The sequence below is a fragment of the Lemur catta genome, chromosome 4 (assembly GCF_020740605.2).
Source record: "Lemur catta isolate mLemCat1 chromosome 4, mLemCat1.pri, whole genome shotgun sequence".
NCBI classification, from domain to species: Eukaryota; Metazoa; Chordata; class Mammalia; order Primates; family Lemuridae; genus Lemur; species Lemur catta.
Genome location: NC_059131.1, coordinates 65,939,270 through 65,957,329, shown reverse-complemented (window position 1 = coordinate 65,957,329; position 18,060 = coordinate 65,939,270). Strand labels below are relative to the sequence as shown.

The 18,060-nt window shown below is 42.0% G+C and overlaps 1 protein-coding gene across 1 annotated transcript in view; it reads right to left on the bottom strand.

The window, feature by feature from the left end:
• The window catches only part of KCMF1 (potassium channel modulatory factor 1), a 65,790-nt gene extending 47,947 nt beyond the window's left edge, over positions 1 to 17,843 (bottom strand). The window contains exon 1 of the mRNA XM_045549961.1: positions 17,493 to 17,843. Within this exon, the coding sequence (XP_045405917.1) occupies positions 17,493 to 17,508 (16 nt within the window). The 5' untranslated portion in view covers positions 17,509 to 17,843. The remainder of the gene's footprint in view (positions 1 to 17,492) is intronic.
• Between the last annotated feature and the right edge of the window lie 217 nt (positions 17,844 to 18,060).

The window sequence follows — 18,060 nt, the reverse complement described above, 5'->3', positions numbered from 1 at the left end:
CTCCATGTTAATCTTGTTTAAAAAAATATCTTACAACAGAAAAAAGTGATACAGAATCATTTCAGTGATCCTCTCTGTATTCCAGGTTGACACTAACCTGTGGATCAATACTCTAATGAGCTACTCAATCAGTGGCAAGTCCCTCTTATATCATCATCCAACACAACTATCTTGTCCATGAGGACGATGATGGTCTTTGATATACTCTAATAAAGGAAAGATACTGTCTATGGTGATGCTTTGATATACCAACTCAGAAGCTCAATTAAAAAAAGATGTAAGTTTGGTATGCTTGGTCTTAGTACATCTTCAATGGATCCTAATCACTACCATTTTTCATGGGTCTTTTCCTTAGCAAAACTGTTCTTTTCACTGTTCATAAATTCTTCCTTGTGTTTTCCTACCTCAGCTGCCTCCTTACACATGCCGTAGGCCTGGAATGTCTATCAGCTTCTACTCTATCCAGACAAGTCTCTTCTCCACAAAGCTTGATCGAATCCTTTCTCCTCAGTCCCCTGGCCTTCATCTGAACATACTCTGAATTCACAGAATGTCAGAAAAGGAAGAGACTATTCACAGCTCTGTCTTATTAACATAATTTTAAATAGGTAAGCCTAGTAATGTATTTTTTATTTTTACACTTCCTTCCCTGTTAGAATGAAAATTCCTAGAGGGCACAGACCATACCTAAGGAAATACACCTTGTATATTGTTATCATTCAAATTATATGCAAAGTCACCACAAATAAGTATGTGAGGTAATATGTATGTTAATTAGCTCAATTTAGCCATTCCACAATGTACATACATTTCAAAACATCATGTACACAATAGATACAATTTGTCAATTAAGAAATACATATATAAATAGGCTGGGAGTGGGGGCTCACACCTGTAATCCCAACACTTTGGGAAGGCCAAGGCAGGAGGATTGCTTGAGGCCAGAAATTCAAGACCAGTCTGAGTAACATAGGGAGGCCCTGTCTATACAAAAAATAAAAAAATTAGCCAGGTGTGGTGGCACATGCCTGTAGTCACAGCTACTTAGGAAGCTGAGTCAAGAGGATCTCCTGAGCCCAGGAATTCAAGGCTGCAGTGAGCTATATGATCATGCCACTGTACTCCAGGCTGGGCAACAGAGCAAGACCTTGTCTTGGGAAGGGGGAAAATATATATATGTATAATTTTTAAAAAATTGTATGCAAAGTCTGTATAAGGATGGTAGGCAGCAATTTTCTGTACACAAAATGAAAATGATGAAGATAGTTACCAATAGCTAAAACAATGAATGCTTACTATGTGCTAGGCACTACTCTGAACACTTTATACATAATAATCATCAAATACAACCACTCTCTAAGTTTACTAAACATTTTGCCCATTTCATGAAATGATACACAGAAAGATAAATAACTTACCCAACCAAGGTCACAGTTAGTAAGTGACCAGGCTGGGGTCTGAACCAAGGCAGTCTAGCACCAAAGTTCCATTCCTAACTTCACTATTCAGCATCTCAGGAAAAACTTAAGAGTAAACAGAAAAACTTTATCTACTGTAGAAGTATGGCCTTGGGGTATCTATGAACTAATAAATTCTCTCTGAATCTGCAGTTTTGGGTCTCTCATACCAGCAGCATATGCAGTGGAAAATGGGCTGAAATAACAGTCACAGGATCTGGATTCTAGTCCTGACTTTGTCGCTAACTCGGAGTATGATCTCAAGTTGTATGACTCAGCCTTTCTAGACCACAGCTGGAGGGAGAGGTGGGAAAAGGGGAGGGGAAGGAGGCTGCTGCAACTGATTTCCTTCTGGACCAAAAGGTCTATTATTCTACCTTCCTCTTGGTTTTACTGGAAAGAAAAGAACTAAAATAAACTAATTCATTATCCAGCTGCCAAACTGGCCTAATTCCCACAGTGAGATCTCCAGGCCTGGACCTGTATCACTGTAGCATTGGCATAGAAGATACACTGGGCTTTCTACCTCTTTGCTCCCTTTCTTCTGCTACTGTGGGGGAAAAGACAAGGTTCACAGGCCACCAAACTTATGTTTACCTAATAAAAGGTTTAAACAGAAGAGAAGGGCAACATAATCACACCAAGTCTTTACGATTCCTAATGATACTGCTAAGCAGTATTGATTCACATTCATTCAACCAAATAAACTCCAATTTGTTCATTCCAATGGCCTAGACATCTCCACTTGAACATCTAACAGACATCTCTAACTTAACACGGTTCCAACAGAACTCTTTACCCCTACCCTCCAAATATTTCTCCGCTCCTCCTGCCTTCCCCATCTCAGTAAATGACCCTCTTCTCTAACCACTTGCTTTTGTAAGGATGACCTAGCTGTCATCCCTGATTCCTCCTTCTCCCCCTACACTGTACCAGCAAGTCCTGTTGGCTCTACCTTCAAAATACACTGGGGACAGATCACCTCTTCTCCTCACTGTCATGTCTTCCTCCTAGCTCAAGTCACTTTAATCTTTTCCCTAAAGTAGCCTCCCAATTGGTCTTCCTGTCTTCTACTCTTGCCTCCCTTCACCCTGCAGCTAGAATGATCTCTTAAACACAGATCAGGTTAAGTCCACTGGGTTCTGAGTAAGAATTAAATTCAAATTCCTCACCATGGCCTATAATGCCCCATATAATCTGAACCCAACCTATCCCTAACTCCTCTTCTCTACTTCTCCACTTTGCCTAGCTCCAATCACCCTGTTGTTCCTCACACTCCAAGGTTTTTATACTTGATAAAGACTCTCCTCCAACGTCACCTCCTCTGAAAGGCCTTTCCTAACCATCCTTTCTAAAATAGTCACACAGACCACTCATCACTTTTCATGGTTATTTAATCCTTATTCTCTTGCTCTGCTTTATTTTCTTCAGAATATTTACCACCAAGTCACTTTAATCTTTGACAAAATTATATGATTCATTCCTACTTCTACCCCTCACCCCTAATCTCCACTAAAATATAAGCTCTACAATGAGAACAACTTTCTCTTATCTTTCATCCTATCCCCAGCTTCAATGACAGTGCCTGGCACAGTACTTGTTGAAAGAATGAATTTTCCCAGTCTCTATTATGTGCCAAAACTTGCACTAGGTGCTAGAAATACGTTTCTAGCTGTTGTCATCTCTGCTTCTCTTCACAGCTGAACCTTTGGGTAGTGTCCCCAATTTCTCATGTTCATTTAGGATTTAACACATAGCAATCTGGGCTCTAGCCCACTCCTCTGAAGCTACTCATTAAGTTCCACAACTCTTCCCACTCCAATGACTCAAGCCAATGAACACTTCATTCCTTATCTTCTTGACCTTTCTGCAGTGATATCAACCATATCCTCCTTCAGGAAAGTGACCTTCCTAAATTTTAATACCAATACTGTCTCTTGGACCTCCTACTTTCCTGGCTGTGGCCATGTTTTCAGTCTCCTGCTCCCTCAATGGCGTGTGTCCTCCAGGGTTTAATGATCAGTCTCCTGATCTTCTCAGTCCATGTGTTCTCACCACCCCTGAGCAATCACTCTACTACTATGGATTTTTCTTAGCCCAGACTTCATGTTCATATGTTTGACTCCCCCTGGACATTTCTACCTGGATGTCCCTCAGGCACCTCAAACCCAACATGCTAAAAACCAGAGTCACTTTTCTGTTTCCTGCTTCCTGCACTCACCCTCAAAGCATGCTTCTCTGTCCTCTATATGCATCTTGATAAATGCCCAACTAATCAAGCTAGAAACCTGAGTTTTCGTAGACTTTTCATTTTTCTACAATCCCTAAGCCTAATCAATCACCAAATATGTCTCCTATTTGCCCCTATAACTACAGCACTTATCTTGTGTGGTGGTAACTCACCTGTGCCCCTCCTGACGTCCTCCCTGCAAATCCATATCCTAGAACGTATCTTTCTAAAACACAAAGATCAGATCATATTACTCCTTGGCTTAACATCTCCTAAAAACTCACTCCCCATTGCTCTATCCTCTTGACAAAGTTCATTTCCTGGCATCAGCCCCTCCTTTCTGCCCCAGTAATGCTATGCCTTCCCCTATACCATAAGCCTAGTAATCCATCACTAATACTCTTTTTGAGATGCCTTCATAAATTCATCCATGAAACTGTGGAGTCTCCCGTATCTGTTCTTCCCCTATATTTTGTAAGTATAAATGTATTATAGTTCTTACTACACTGTACCATAATCACCTGTTTCATCTTAGAGGGCTGGAACTCCCCTTTGTCTTTTGTCTTCAGTGCCTAGCACATCTCTACATAGAGTAAGTATTCAATATGTATTTATTAGATGAATGGATTAAAGCAGAGGTCAGCAAAACTACAGCCCATGGGCCAAATCTGGCCCACCATCTGTTTTTGAACAGCCTGCTAAGAATGGTTTTTACATTTTTAAATGATTGAAAAAGAAAACTTTAAAAAGAATAATATTTGGTGGTGCCTGAAAATTATATGAAATTCAAATTTCAGTGCTGATAAAGATGTATTGGATCATAGCCATGTTCATCCGTTTACATACTGTCCTATGGTTGCTTTCATCATACTACAACAGCAGAGTGGAGTAACTGCAATCAAGACCATATGGCCCACAAAGCCACATTTGCTATCTGGCCCCATACAGAAAAAGTTTGATGACCTCTGAATTAAATATGAACATGGGCTTTGGTTTCTGACATAATTTGATTCAAAACTCTGGCTTTAACCACTTACTATCTGTGTGACCTGGGACAAATAACCTAACCTCTCTGAGACTCAATTTCCTAATCTGTAAAACAGAACAACATATACCTTACTGGGTTGATTTGAAATTTTAATAAGCCTTCTAACTGAGGTCCCTTCTCTGGGAACCAATCTAAAAGTTCCTGGTACAGAGCATAAACTTCATGTTGAGAACTCAGGCCTGGGTTTGAATTCCAGCTCTATCACATCCTTTGTCACCTTGAGCTAGGTACTTAACTTCTCAGTGCACTAATTTCCTTACCTATAAAACTAGGATAATAATATATATCTCATAGGACTGTTGTGAGATGTTGGTACCTGTGAAACACTGACAACTTGCCTGGTACATAGTAAGCATTCAATAAATACTATTAGTAACATAGCAGATGCTTGGTTAATGTTAGTTTCTCTCCCTCCCAGCTCCATTCTCAAGAAGCCTACATTTAAAAGAGACAGGCAAGTAAGTCAATACTTGCATGACAAGTGCTAATATAAAAGATGGCTTTCAAGTCAATACACGACAGTCGTCCTCTTAGTTCTCTGATTGCTCCTATCCTGAACTACTTCTCTGTCCCTTGTTCCTAAATATGACCTCACTTCTCCCTACCCTATGCTTTCTTCCTCAGAAATCTGGCCATCCCCAGGCTTCAATGTAGAGGGCTATACAATTCGTATCTCTGGTCCCAATTTCTGTCCCCTGAGCCCCAGTGTAGTATCTCCCAACTTCCGATTTCTATCTAATGGCCTACCATCACCTTAATTCAAAATGTCAAAAGCTAAAAATCATTCTTTTTCCTTTCTCTCCCCTCCTATCTTCTCAATTTACTTGAAGAACCTGCTATTCTTCCAGCACTCTGGCTGGTTGTCCTGCAATTATACTTTATTTCTTATTCTCTCACAATGAGATTTTATCTTAAGTCATCTTTTTCCTATCTGTTCCTACTGTCATTGACTAATGCAGACCCTTTTTTTTTTTTTTTTTTTTTTTTTGAGACATAGTCTCACTCTGTTGCCTGGGCTAGAGTGCCGTGGCATCAGCCTAGCTCACAGCAACCTCAAACTCCCGGGCTCAAGCGATCCTACTGCCTCAGCCTCCCAAGTAGCTGGGACTACAGACAAGCGCCACCATGGCCGGCTAATTTTTTGTACATATATTTTTAGTTGGCCAGATACTTTATTTCTATTTTTAGTAGAGACGGGGGTCTCACTCTTGCTCAGGCTGGTCTCGAACTCCTGACCTCGAGCAATCCACCCGCCTCGGCCTCCCAGAGTGCTAGGATTACAGGCGTGCGCCACCGCACCCAGCTGACCCTTTTTATTTGAAGCTCATTCCAGCAGAAAGCCTCTAACTGGTCTCCCTGCCATGCCACAGGCACCAATCTATCCCTCGCATACTACCACACCAATCTTCCTAAAATATACTTTTCCTTGTTCTCTTTCTCTGTTTAAAAGTTTTGGTACACTACCCCCTTTACCCATCCCATAATCTATATGGAAAAAAGACAAGATTAACCTTTACGTGGCAATCAAAATCCTTCACTTATTTACCTTGCTCCAACCCCCCTTTCTAATTTTATCTCCCATGATAAAAATACCATCACATTACATTCACACAGCTTAGAAAACTTCATCTAGCTTAGAAAACCTTGCATGCACTGGCATTTCATCTCCACAACAACCCTGTAGAGAAGCTAAACAGGCATCAGTGTCCTTCTTTTACGCATGAGAAAACAGACTCCTAGCACTGAACCGGAAGTCGGAACAAATGGCTCCTTGTCCCACTTCCCCCTTGGAACCTTAGGTAGTCAATCAATCTTTCTAACATGCCTCACTCCCACCACTTACATACAGGAGTCTTCTGTTCCAGAAATTCTGGTCTCCTTACTATTGTCCCACCCACCTCTCTCCAATACACCTCATGTTTTCTTAGCTCTGCACTTTACCTCCTACCCATTCTCTCACTTGGTAGACACCCCTTCCCAACTATTCCTATAAAAATACAGTATTTCTTCAACTCTTGAGTCTAAATGCCAGCTGTTTGGAATCCCTTCTCTGACACCCAAATAACACTTTGTTCCATTTGCCAACACTACAGAACTTGTAGTCAACAATTTCACACTTTTTCTTGCCCCAGTCATACCACAGCTTTTTTACATGCTTAGATCTTACCACTTCAGTCATACCATATATCCCTTTAAGAGAAAAAAAATCTAAGTTTGCTATATATCTCACAGTACCTATTATGATACCTTCTACATAAGAACTCAAAGTTTTGGATTAGACAGCGTACGCCAGTGTTTTTCAACAGCAGGTTACAATCCACGAGTAGAATATGAAATCAATCTAGAAGGTCACAAAAAATAGTGTTTTTAATGAAACAAAATTAGAAAGAGTGTATCAGGGCCAGGTGCCGGTGGCTTACACCTATAATCCTAGCACTCTGGGAGGCTGAGGTGGAGGATTGCTTGAGGTCAGGAGTTTGAGACCAGCTGAGCAAGAGTGAGACCCCATCTCTATCAAGAAAAATAGAAAAACTAGCACGGCATGGTGGCACATGCCTGTAGTTGCAACTACTACTCGGGAGACTGAGGTGGGAGGATCATTTGAGCCCTGCAGTTTGAGGATGCAGTGAGCTATGATGATGCCACTGCACTCTAGTCAGGGTGACAGAGTGAGATTCTGCCTCCAAAAAAAAAAAAAGGAGTATATCTTTCAAGGAAAGATACGTACTATTTTGCAAAACTCTTGCTTCATTACATACACACATGACTACTAAATCACAATATAAAATATTTTTTTTTTTTTTTAAGTTTGAAAGCTGCTAATGTAGCCAACCCAATTTCTAGGCTCAAGGGCTTTTCATTCAAACCAGGGAGATCTGCTCTTCACCAAACATCACACCTTCCAGGAAACCTCAGCTACACAGAGTACATACATACATGGAGACTGAGGAAGACAAAGCTTAAAAGAGTGATAAATGGGCTGGGTGCGGTGGCTTACCCCTGTAATCCTAGCATGCTGGGAGGCCGAGGCGGGCGGATTGTTTGAGCTCAGGAGTTTGAGACCAGCCTGAGCAAGAACAAGACCTCGTCTCTACTAAAAATAGAAAGAAATTATATGGACAACTAAAAATATATCTATATAAAATTAGCTGGGCATGGTGGCACATGCCTGTAGTCCCAGCTACTTGGGAGGCTGAGGGAAAAGGATTGCTTGAGCTCAGGAGTTTGAGGTTGCTGTGAGCCAGGCTGACGCCATGGCACTCTAGCCCGGGCAACAGAGTAAGACTCTATCTTAAAAAAAAAAAAAAAAAAAGAGTGATAAATGTAAGGTAAAAAAAGTGTATAAAGAAACGTTTCTTAGAGATGCTTGGAACAACACTTTCTAGCCTCTGCCATCTGTTTAACAAAAAAGACTCTGCTATAGAAGCAGGGCTTCTAAAGTGTGTTTCTCAAAGCACTCACACTACAGTCCTCACTGCAGCCTACACTACAACGGTGTGCAGGATCTGGCCCTTACTATGCCAACTAGATTTCCCTTTTGAACTCAATCACTGCCCTCCAGCCACATAGCCTCTCTGCCATTCCATGAACATTCCAAATTTCAGGGCCTCTGCCCTTGCTCTATCTTCAGCCACATCCTTTCTCCTTTAAATATCTCTCACTTAATTCAGGTTTTTCTTTGAATGTCCCATCTTTAGATAGGGTGGTCAGGAAGGGCCTATCTGAAGTAGCCCCGAACTCTATACATTGGTAAGGTAGGTTAAAAATAATTTTAAAGTGGAAAACAAATCTAAAATCTAGGTTTCCTAGAGAGAAACTGAAGTAGAAACGCAGAACATTAATGAACGGCCCAATAGCAGAAGGCAACACTGCATCAAGATGTACCTACAAAAAGAGGCAGCTTATGATGAAAAGATGAACTAGCAGACCTTCAATGCACAAGTCTAAAGATCAGGTATTTTTGATGAAAATTTAGCAACTAAACTAAAATGTGCTGGATATAAAATTGAAGACTTAAGACTTGGTAAGAAAACATGTAAAAATATCTCATTAACAATTCTTACATTAGTTACACGATGAAATGATATTCTGGATATATGGATAGTTATTAAATTATTAAAATTAATTTTACTTCCTTTTAATTTTTTTAATGTAGCTGCCAGAGAATTCAAAATTACATATGTGGCTTGCATTAAATTTCTATTGGATAGCAATGGTCTACTCCAATTCTGCATGTAGATTTGCTCTTTTCCATTGAGTGGCTCTTAAAAAGTTTGTAGGAAATGACCCAAAGCAATGAAGGAACATGAAGACATATATTATTGTATGTCTGACATGGAGTGAAGATCCTTGATCCTGGCCTAATATAGAACACCTATGTTCCTCATCCACTGCTCATTCACTGTCACTTGAGGTTCTAATCACCATTTTTCCTAAGGAAAGGAAGATTAAGCCCATTTCTGTGACCAATATGTATATCCGTATACAGCCATACAAACACACTGCACAGTTTGCATTCATTTCAAATTGTAATTAACTGTTTCAGAATCCCTAACAGTGTCAGTTAGGCTGAATGTCAAGATTTCTGAATATAAAAACTACCTGATTGCCATCCATCACCGAACCATCCTCAGCTCCCAGCATGTATTTCGTTTTTACAGAAAAGAAGGGACACATCTGTAACAACTCCTTTACATAATCCCTGGCTGCTCTACATCAATGTCCTTAACTCCTAATTTAGAAAGCTTCTCATTTACTTGCACTGCCAAATCTCTACAACCATAGAGGACACCAAAGGAGAAGACTGGCAGACCAAGCATCAATTATTCTTGAGCAGTGGGGAACCTGTGGCCTTGGGGCCACATGTAGCCTTCTGGATCCTTGAGTGCGGCCTTTTAACTGAACCCAAATTTTACAGAACAAATCCTTTTAATAAAGGGATTTGTTCTATGAAGTTTAGATTCAATCAAGGGGCCACACATGGGGATCTGGAGGGCCACATGTGGCCTTGAGGCTGCAGGCTCTCCACCCTTGTAGGAATAATCTAGTTGAACATATGCAGATAGATATGTATTCAGACTTCAGAATGACAGCACAGTTTAAGGAGAATATTGTTACGGAAAGAAATGTACTGCTGGGCAGGATTAGAAATAATTGTGAAACATAAATGAAAATAAGCTTTAAAAAGGGGAGAGTGCACAAATATTGCCAAAACTTTAAAATATTTACATGATTTAATTATCCTGTCATAAGACATAAGCTTCAAGGACTAATTCCAGCACGCTGGAAAACAGCCACAGCCTATGCATCAGCAAACCATTTAATTGCCAAACATGTGTTTCAAACCCACCTAATATCATCCTCCTCCAACAAGGGGTCAATGACTTGTGGCTTGTGTTGGAGAGGACTTTGAGTGGTACTAGAGTAGGCAGTCCATAAATATTCACTGAACGAACCAGAAAACTCACACACATAGTGCAACTAATATGCAGAACCCATGGCCAGTTAATCTGAAACCAGAGCCAGAGGTAGAACAAAGCAGTATCCCTAGGCCCAAGCCATTCCCCCAGGAGTCAGCTCCCCTAAATTATTTTTGCCCTGTGTAGTTTATTCATCCCCTCTTACTTCTGAAAGTTCCAAGTCCCTCTTAATCAGCTTCCCCATATAAAAACAGAGAAGAGCATTTTCCAGCCTCACCATTTTTAGACAAGTAGTAACATATCTATCTAACAATCACCCATAAGCCAGACACTGCGATAGGTGGTGAGGTACAAAGGTAAGTGTAACATTACACCTGCCCCTCAGGTACTTTGTGGGGGAGGCAGACAAGTAAACAATTATAGGAAAAAAAATGCCTGGAGAATAAGGCAGGACTGCCACTGGAGGGACCCTTAACTTTGCTAACTGGGGAGGGTGACGGTCTTAAAAGGAACAATAAAAGGAAAGTCATAACTAAAAAATAAATGATAGCCAAATACACCTGTGATGGTTCTAACAGTTAACTCATCAACTTAGTACTCTACAAAGTGACTCTCCTAATGAAAATCCTCTTACTATAGAAAAAGTTGAAGATCATGACACTGACACCTACTACCAGTAAGAGAGAGAAAAAACCCACATAATTTGACAGAAGATAATGTGCAAACTTAATTAGTCATGATATCAAGAGGCTTCACCCACTTACTGTTCTGTCCCTCCTAGCTGAAGGTGACTCAAGTAACCCACTCTTGCGGTTTCAGTTGTTTTTTCTAGCAGCAGTGATGGATTTATAGGGAGACATCCACACTTTCTCCCCAATACGCCTGTGGCCACTGGCAAAGTTTGCTAGACTGCTGGTTGGCACTGTGGCCACAGAAAAGACTAATTGGCCATTTATATGAACTAGATGGACCCACAACTCTGTTTTGTTACAATTCAGAAAGACAACAACTAAAAACAATTCAACAATTCAATTAGGCAGTAACCATGATTACCAAATGCTGGGAGGATCATGAGGGAGGTGGCAGAGATGGCACTGTGGAAAGTGCCTAACAAGGCAATTCATCTCTTGCTCATTTCTCTGGACACAGAGTTTTCACCTCCTCGTACTCAGCTCTTAAGGACATCACACGCAGCATGAGAGCTGGTTTTCCTTTCCCGACACCCTATAGCTACAGCTCATTTCCAAGCTTCATACCTACCTTGCCTGTCTTTCTTCTGCCAACACCCACCTGGCCTCTTGTCTTTACCATCCCAAGAACACCATCTTTTCCTGATCACTCAATTCCTTCCCATGTAATATAGATAATAATGTTCTCTTAGGAAACCGTCTGCTTTATCCCAGATATCTAACATGAATCAGGACAGGTCATACATATAAAAATTGCCACATTTTTAAAATGTTCTGATCTGTGTACCATTTAATGGCTCTTTCCTCAATTTTAATGAATAACTTCAATGACTGAAAAGAAATATACCTTATCATTTTAAGGAAATGAAAAAATCACAGCCCCCAGCACAACACTAAAATTAATACAAAATTAATCTTCTAAAAACAAAGACTTATTATTAACAGTATTCTACTTTTAACTTTTATGAAGTGTAGGGAATGTTTCCTTTGAGTCTATATTCATGAAAGTAGCCCCGCAACAATATTTATAAAGTAATCAAAAAACATTATTTCTAGAATAATTCAACAATATCTTAACCTTCACCAAAAACAATTTTTAGAACTTCCAGTTTAAAAAACAAAAAACCTGGGCAAATGTATATGGTAGGTATTGTAAAGCTGATGTTTTAAAAGTTAATTTATGACTTATAAATACTTGGTTTTCTTTTTAAAAGACTGCAAGCCTAATATGAAGAGATTTGTGTGGTCACTTTACATCAGTTTTGTAAGCTGCTGCTGTGAAAAAGTTTTAGTATATTTAAACAAGATTGCTGCTAATATATCTTAAAATTCTAAGACTAGCGGGGTAAGGTGGCCCTTGCCTGTATTTCCAGCTACTCCAGAGGCTGAGGTGAGAGGATCGTTTGAGTCCAGGAGTTTGACCCCAGCCTGGGCAACATAGCCAGACCTTGTCTCTTAAAAAAATAAAATTCTAACACTAAAAATTTCTTTCAAATTAAATCCCCAACTTAAAACAAAACAGTTATATTTTACTATATTTTAACTTAAATGTGAATGTCAAAATATGGGGAAATGGGCTTCAAAATGAACTTTATATGAAATCGTGAAATAAAAGACCCTATAAATTAAAATATAATGCATTTTCCCATAAATTTACGTTCTTATCTATTCCCTACTAAAAGTCAAAGCAAATGTAATTCATGATTTATTGAAATGGAAAAAGTTTTAAGAATGTTATAATCTTTTAACAGATAAAAGTTAAAGTAAAATAAGTTGTAAGACATGAGGGTAAGGACCTTATCAGTGGGAGTCAATTGTCAATTTACTTTTCTACAAAAAGGCAAAAGGTACCACATTAGAATCATGTGCTAATTACCAGTCCTGGTTTTGTAGTCCCCTAAATCCTGAAACCAAAATTATTGCAATTCACTCTGGGATTGTCAGTATGTGTGTTTTTAGTGGCAGACAGCATTTTCTGAGAAGAGAAAATTAAAATCTACCAAGAAAAGAGTGGTACAACTTTCAAAAAGTTAGGACTGCCATTCTGCAATGTATACATATTTCAAAACATCATGCTGTACATGATAAATATATACAATTTTTGCCAGTTAAAAAAATAAAAACCAAAAAAAAGGAACTAACTACATTAATGGCCTACATAGTCTTGTACTTTACATTTTGAAAATAAATTATATTAAATGCTTTTGAGAACAGCATAACAATACGATCATCTGCCCATTTATCCACTATCATTTTTACAAGTGAAAATCCTCCAAAAGCTAGGGGAATTATAAATCAGGTAATCAGATAAAGATAAGAACTCTATTTGAAATCTCAAACAATTTTACCCAAAATCAAGAGTGGTCCAGAAAGAAGGCACTCAAAAAAAGGTGTTAGGGGCAGTGCGGTGGCTCACGCCTGAAATCCTAGCACTTTGGGAGGCTGAAGTGGGAGGACCGCTTGAGGCCAGGAGTTCAAGACCAGCCTAGGCAACATAGCAAGACCCCATATCTAAAAAAAAAAAAAAAGAAAGAAAGAAAAATTAGCCAGACGTAGTGGTGTGTGCCCGTAGTCCCAGATACAAGGGAGGCTGAGGCAGGAGGATTTCTTAAGCCCATAGTTTGAGGTTGCAGTGAGCTGTATGATGACACCACTACACTCTTGCCTGGGCAATAGAGCAGGACCCTGTCTCAAAAAAAAAAAAAAGTGTTAGAACCACATTAGATTCCTTCTCTGAAATTGGGAAAAATTAGTCAGGAAAAAATGGTAATTATTTTGTCATCAATTTGTCTATCTCGTCCTTATGTCATGTTTCACTTTGTGCCATGGAAGCTCTGTACAAATGCATCTTCCCCACCAGACTTAAGGTGAAGACTTGTGCCTCATTCACTCATCCTCACATTCCTTGCTAACTAACAGAGTGCCTTATACATAGCAACGACCGAAAAAAAGTTGAATTATTTAAGGCAATATATGTACACCTAAGTCCAGGTAATTAATTATGCTCCAATTCAAGGAAGAACATTCATAATTTCATTTTAGCTAATAAGCACTGTATAATTTGATAAGTGTTTTTTTTTAATCTACAAAGCCATTAAGTGGGTTTTAAGCCCTGAATAACATACTATTTTAAATGTATTTAAAAGAAAGTATGGTAGTGAGACATTTTAAAAAATACACAATTAAAACAACGATTCCTTTTGCTGTGTATAATACAGAACTAGATAGTGTTGGTATGGTGAACATAAAGTGATTGGGTGCTAATGTCTGTAAAATGTTTATTAACATGACAAAAACATTATCAAGTGAGTTAAAAACAGGCCCTGGCATTCTCCTTAGAAAAGTCATAATGGGCAAATAGAAAACTTAATTGATGTTCTGTCATCTCCATTCAGATAGGGTCTAGAAGGTGAGGAGCCTGTTCCTTACCCCTGAGGAACAATTACTTCTATTCCAATCTACATAATGTTGCTGGAAACTGAGGTACAGAAAAACTGGTTCAGTCCATGGACTCAGTCACCATCCCCCAAGGAAATGATGGAATACTACGCAGAGTAGGCCCTTTCTAGACTCCCAACAGTTCCATCAACTCTCTAAAGCTCTACTCTAGAGCAGAGGTAGGCAAACTACAGCCCTTGGGTCAAATCTGACCACCATCAATTTTATGTAGCCCTCAAGCTAAGAATGGTTTTTATATTTTTAAAAGGTGGAGTGGGGGGATCAAATGTAGAATCATATTTTGTGACACCTGAAAATTATATGAAATTCAAATGTCAGTGTCCATAAATCAAGTTTTAATTGGAACCCAGCCATGCTCACTCAATTACATGTTGTCTATAGCTGCCTTCGTACTACAGCGGCAGAGATGACAGAGACCTCACAGCTCACTAAGCCTATGTTTACTACTTGTCCCCTTACAGAAAAAGTATGCTGACCCCTGGTATAGAGCACTTCTCTATGCTCCTGGTTGCATCTCCTTTCTCAGAGGCAGTCCACTGCTTCACAAGGTTGGGCCTCCAAGCTTGACAGGTGTCCATCCTGGGGCTGTGCTATCCAAGGTTACATCGTTAATACAATCATATAATATAGTGCAATTCATTAGAGTGGGCACAAAGACAAAGTAACAAATTACTTGCACATAGAAGGCACTGCAAAGGAAGCATCATTCAAGTACATTATAGCCAGCACAGTTCAGACCCTTTACCAGACTGCTACATCCAGTTCTGGGTCATATTACCAAAAGGAAATGAGGAGAACTACAGAGAATTTGGAGGCGCACAGATGATTGAGAGCTCAAAAATCATACCACTGAAGACATGCTAAAAGAAATAGGATTAGTTGGTCCAAAAAAGATAAAAGTGAGAAAAGAACCGGTAACAGTGAGGATGTCAAACTATATTTTGCTGATAGGTCAAATTCTTATTGGTGACAATAATAGCAGTCTGAACTAATACTCCGTAAAACATATAGGTAATGAATAAAATGTGATTCATGAGGCTATTTCTACTCTAGGCCATTAACTACTACACCCTCGAAAAATAGTCACTTGTCAAATATTGTACTATAAATTTTCAACAGATGTACTTAGGAATGTTCCTTTTTCAGAAATATCTGACATTAATACAAGTTACCAGGAAAGGTGTGCTATTAGTGTGCTGAGGTTCAGTAATATTCAGGTAACTACAAGGTAATATAAATTTCATAACCACATGCATTTCCAAAGAACCAAACAGGGAAAAATGGGCTTAAATTACAGAATGTATATTACATTCAATAATGTTCCAACTATGGGATTTTAATTACTCCAACAGAGCACTAAGGGTGAAGGAATCTTCTTCCCAGGACGGCATTCAATTAGAATGCTCAGTCTGAAACTATCTGGATGCTTTCTTCAAGCCAGGAGAATGGGTCTCAAACATTCTTACACGACTATAATTCTGTAATTTTAACTCTCCCGGTTCTTATGAGTAAGAGCCTGCAGCCATTGCTCACTTTCATTTTGTCTAAAGTGGTCAATGTTTACAGGACTAGAGTTAACAACTACAGTTTAAGTTTATTTTAATATCCCAAATTGAAATTTGATAACTCTAATTACAACTTTTTTAAATTACAGAGGTAGGATATATTTCCAGTAAGCAGATAAAATGGGAAAACAGGTACAGCTTCCAAATATTTCTATGTTCCTTTCAATGAAAGTAAGTACCTCATTATTTCAAAATGTCCAACACTTGAACACAGTAAGTAATAAATGCTTTGTGAAGAAAATACAGTATACTTCCTATTAGTTCTGTAACTTTTGAAATATAGAAACCTTGAATACAAAATGTTCTTTGATTCAATCTCAACGTTGCAATTAGAAATGCAAATTCTGAAACTTACTCTAAATATAATTTTAATCAATCTAGGTTTTTCAACCTTGAAATTCTAATAAGGTCTGTATTTCCCAAAGAATACCCTTCCTTCCCACGATGTGAAGCACACATTAATCTGACTCACTAAACTTTCTCCACTCCTACATCATCTATACGAGGATTTTAAAATCAGCAGTATACAATACTTTAAAGCCACTTCTAGAATCCTGCATTAAACTTACCAGGATTAACTTTTCGCCAAATCTCTTAATACTTTTACTTAAAAACCTGTAGTAGTGAACAAAGAAAACACAACCCCCCTCCCCCTTTTCGAAACCATATGGCAGTAAATTAAAGTTAACTTATTTTTTACCAACTCAATGCCTATACATTGGCCCTAAACATTTGTCTCTTTGTGTCCTGGGACTGGGCTAGAGCTGTCTGCTTCTTTGCAACTGTACCCCAACTGTGTTTTTAAATGGTACAACAAAGTCCAAAATGCCCCCTGACCATTAACAGACCTCACCATGGTCATTTACCAAAACCTGGTTTGGTAGGCAGCACACGCCGATGAGGGCCCTGGGGCAGGCCGTGAGCAAGCCCGCTCCGGCGGGGTGACTGAGCAGGGAGTTTGCTCGCCGCGGCCGGGTCGGATCCACCCCGGGAACTTGGTTACCCGAGCCCAGGGACGCGCCGAGGCCTAGCCGCGAGGCCAGGCGGCCTCCAGGCGGCGGGAGCTTCCCGTCCCCCGGCCGCAGAGCCTTCCCGCCCGCCCGCGGTCGCCCGCAGGCGGGGCACTCGCCGTCGTCTCCCGGCGACCGGACGCGCCCGCCAGGTCCCGGGTTGGCTCTTCTGCCACCAGCCGCCGCCCGCGGCCCGGCTCTGCGACCGCACCGGGCCCTTCCGGGGCGGCGGGAGCGCTAGGCCGCGCTGGGGCCCGGGACTCCCGGGCCGGCCGGCCGGGCCTCGGCGTCCGGTATCAGTCCCGAGGGCCGGGCTCCCGCCGGTAACGGGCCCCGCCGCCTCCCCTCCCCCTCCCCCGCCCCATGACAGTGCAAACCCTCCGGCCGACCCGGCCGCCCCGCCTCCGGCACCAGGCCCAGCTCAGGGCCGCGGCCGTGGCGGCGGCAGCGGCGCCGCGACTCTCCGCCTTCGCTTGCTCTCGGGCCCAGCGCCTCGGGCCCGGCTCGGGCTCGGCCAAAGTCTCCGCCGCTTCCCGGCCGCCCTCCGCGGCGCCGGTCCGGGCGGGGTAGGCCGAGGCCCGGGCGGTGGGGGTGGGGGCGGGGGCTCCTCTCACCTTCATGTCGGGACATCCTAGTTCAGACGGTGGCGGCACGGCCCCTCCCGGGCTCCGGCTGCAGTGTCCCCCGCAGGGTCCCGGCGCTGCCCGCGCCGGCCAGCCGACTCCCACTCGACTCCCGGGCTCGGCCGCGGGGGCGGGGTGGGCAGGGGAGCGCTCCCGCGGCGGCGGCGGCGGCGGCGGGGAGGCGGCGCGGGGCGGGAATGGGGCCGGGCCTGGCCGGGGCTGAGCTCCTCCAGGAGGCGGGTCCGAAGCCGCGGCTCCGCCGGCGCCCGCCGTGACTCGGTCACTCTCGGGCCCGCCGGCTCCCGGCAGCGGCGCCGCGCTCCGCAAATCCCGCTCCTCCCCCGGCCCACCCCCCGCCCCTCTCCCCCGGCTCCCGGCCGCCGCCTCCTCCTCCTCTTCCTCCTCCTCCGCCTCCTTCCGCCGTCCGCACGCCGGCCCCGCCTCTCGCTGCCCGCGCCGGGCCCAGCCGCCCGGAGGCCCCGCGGCCGCCGGTCGCGGCTGGAGAGGCGCGGCAGCGGCGGCTCGGGGTGCCGCGCTTGGCCGCGCTCGCCAGCAGGCC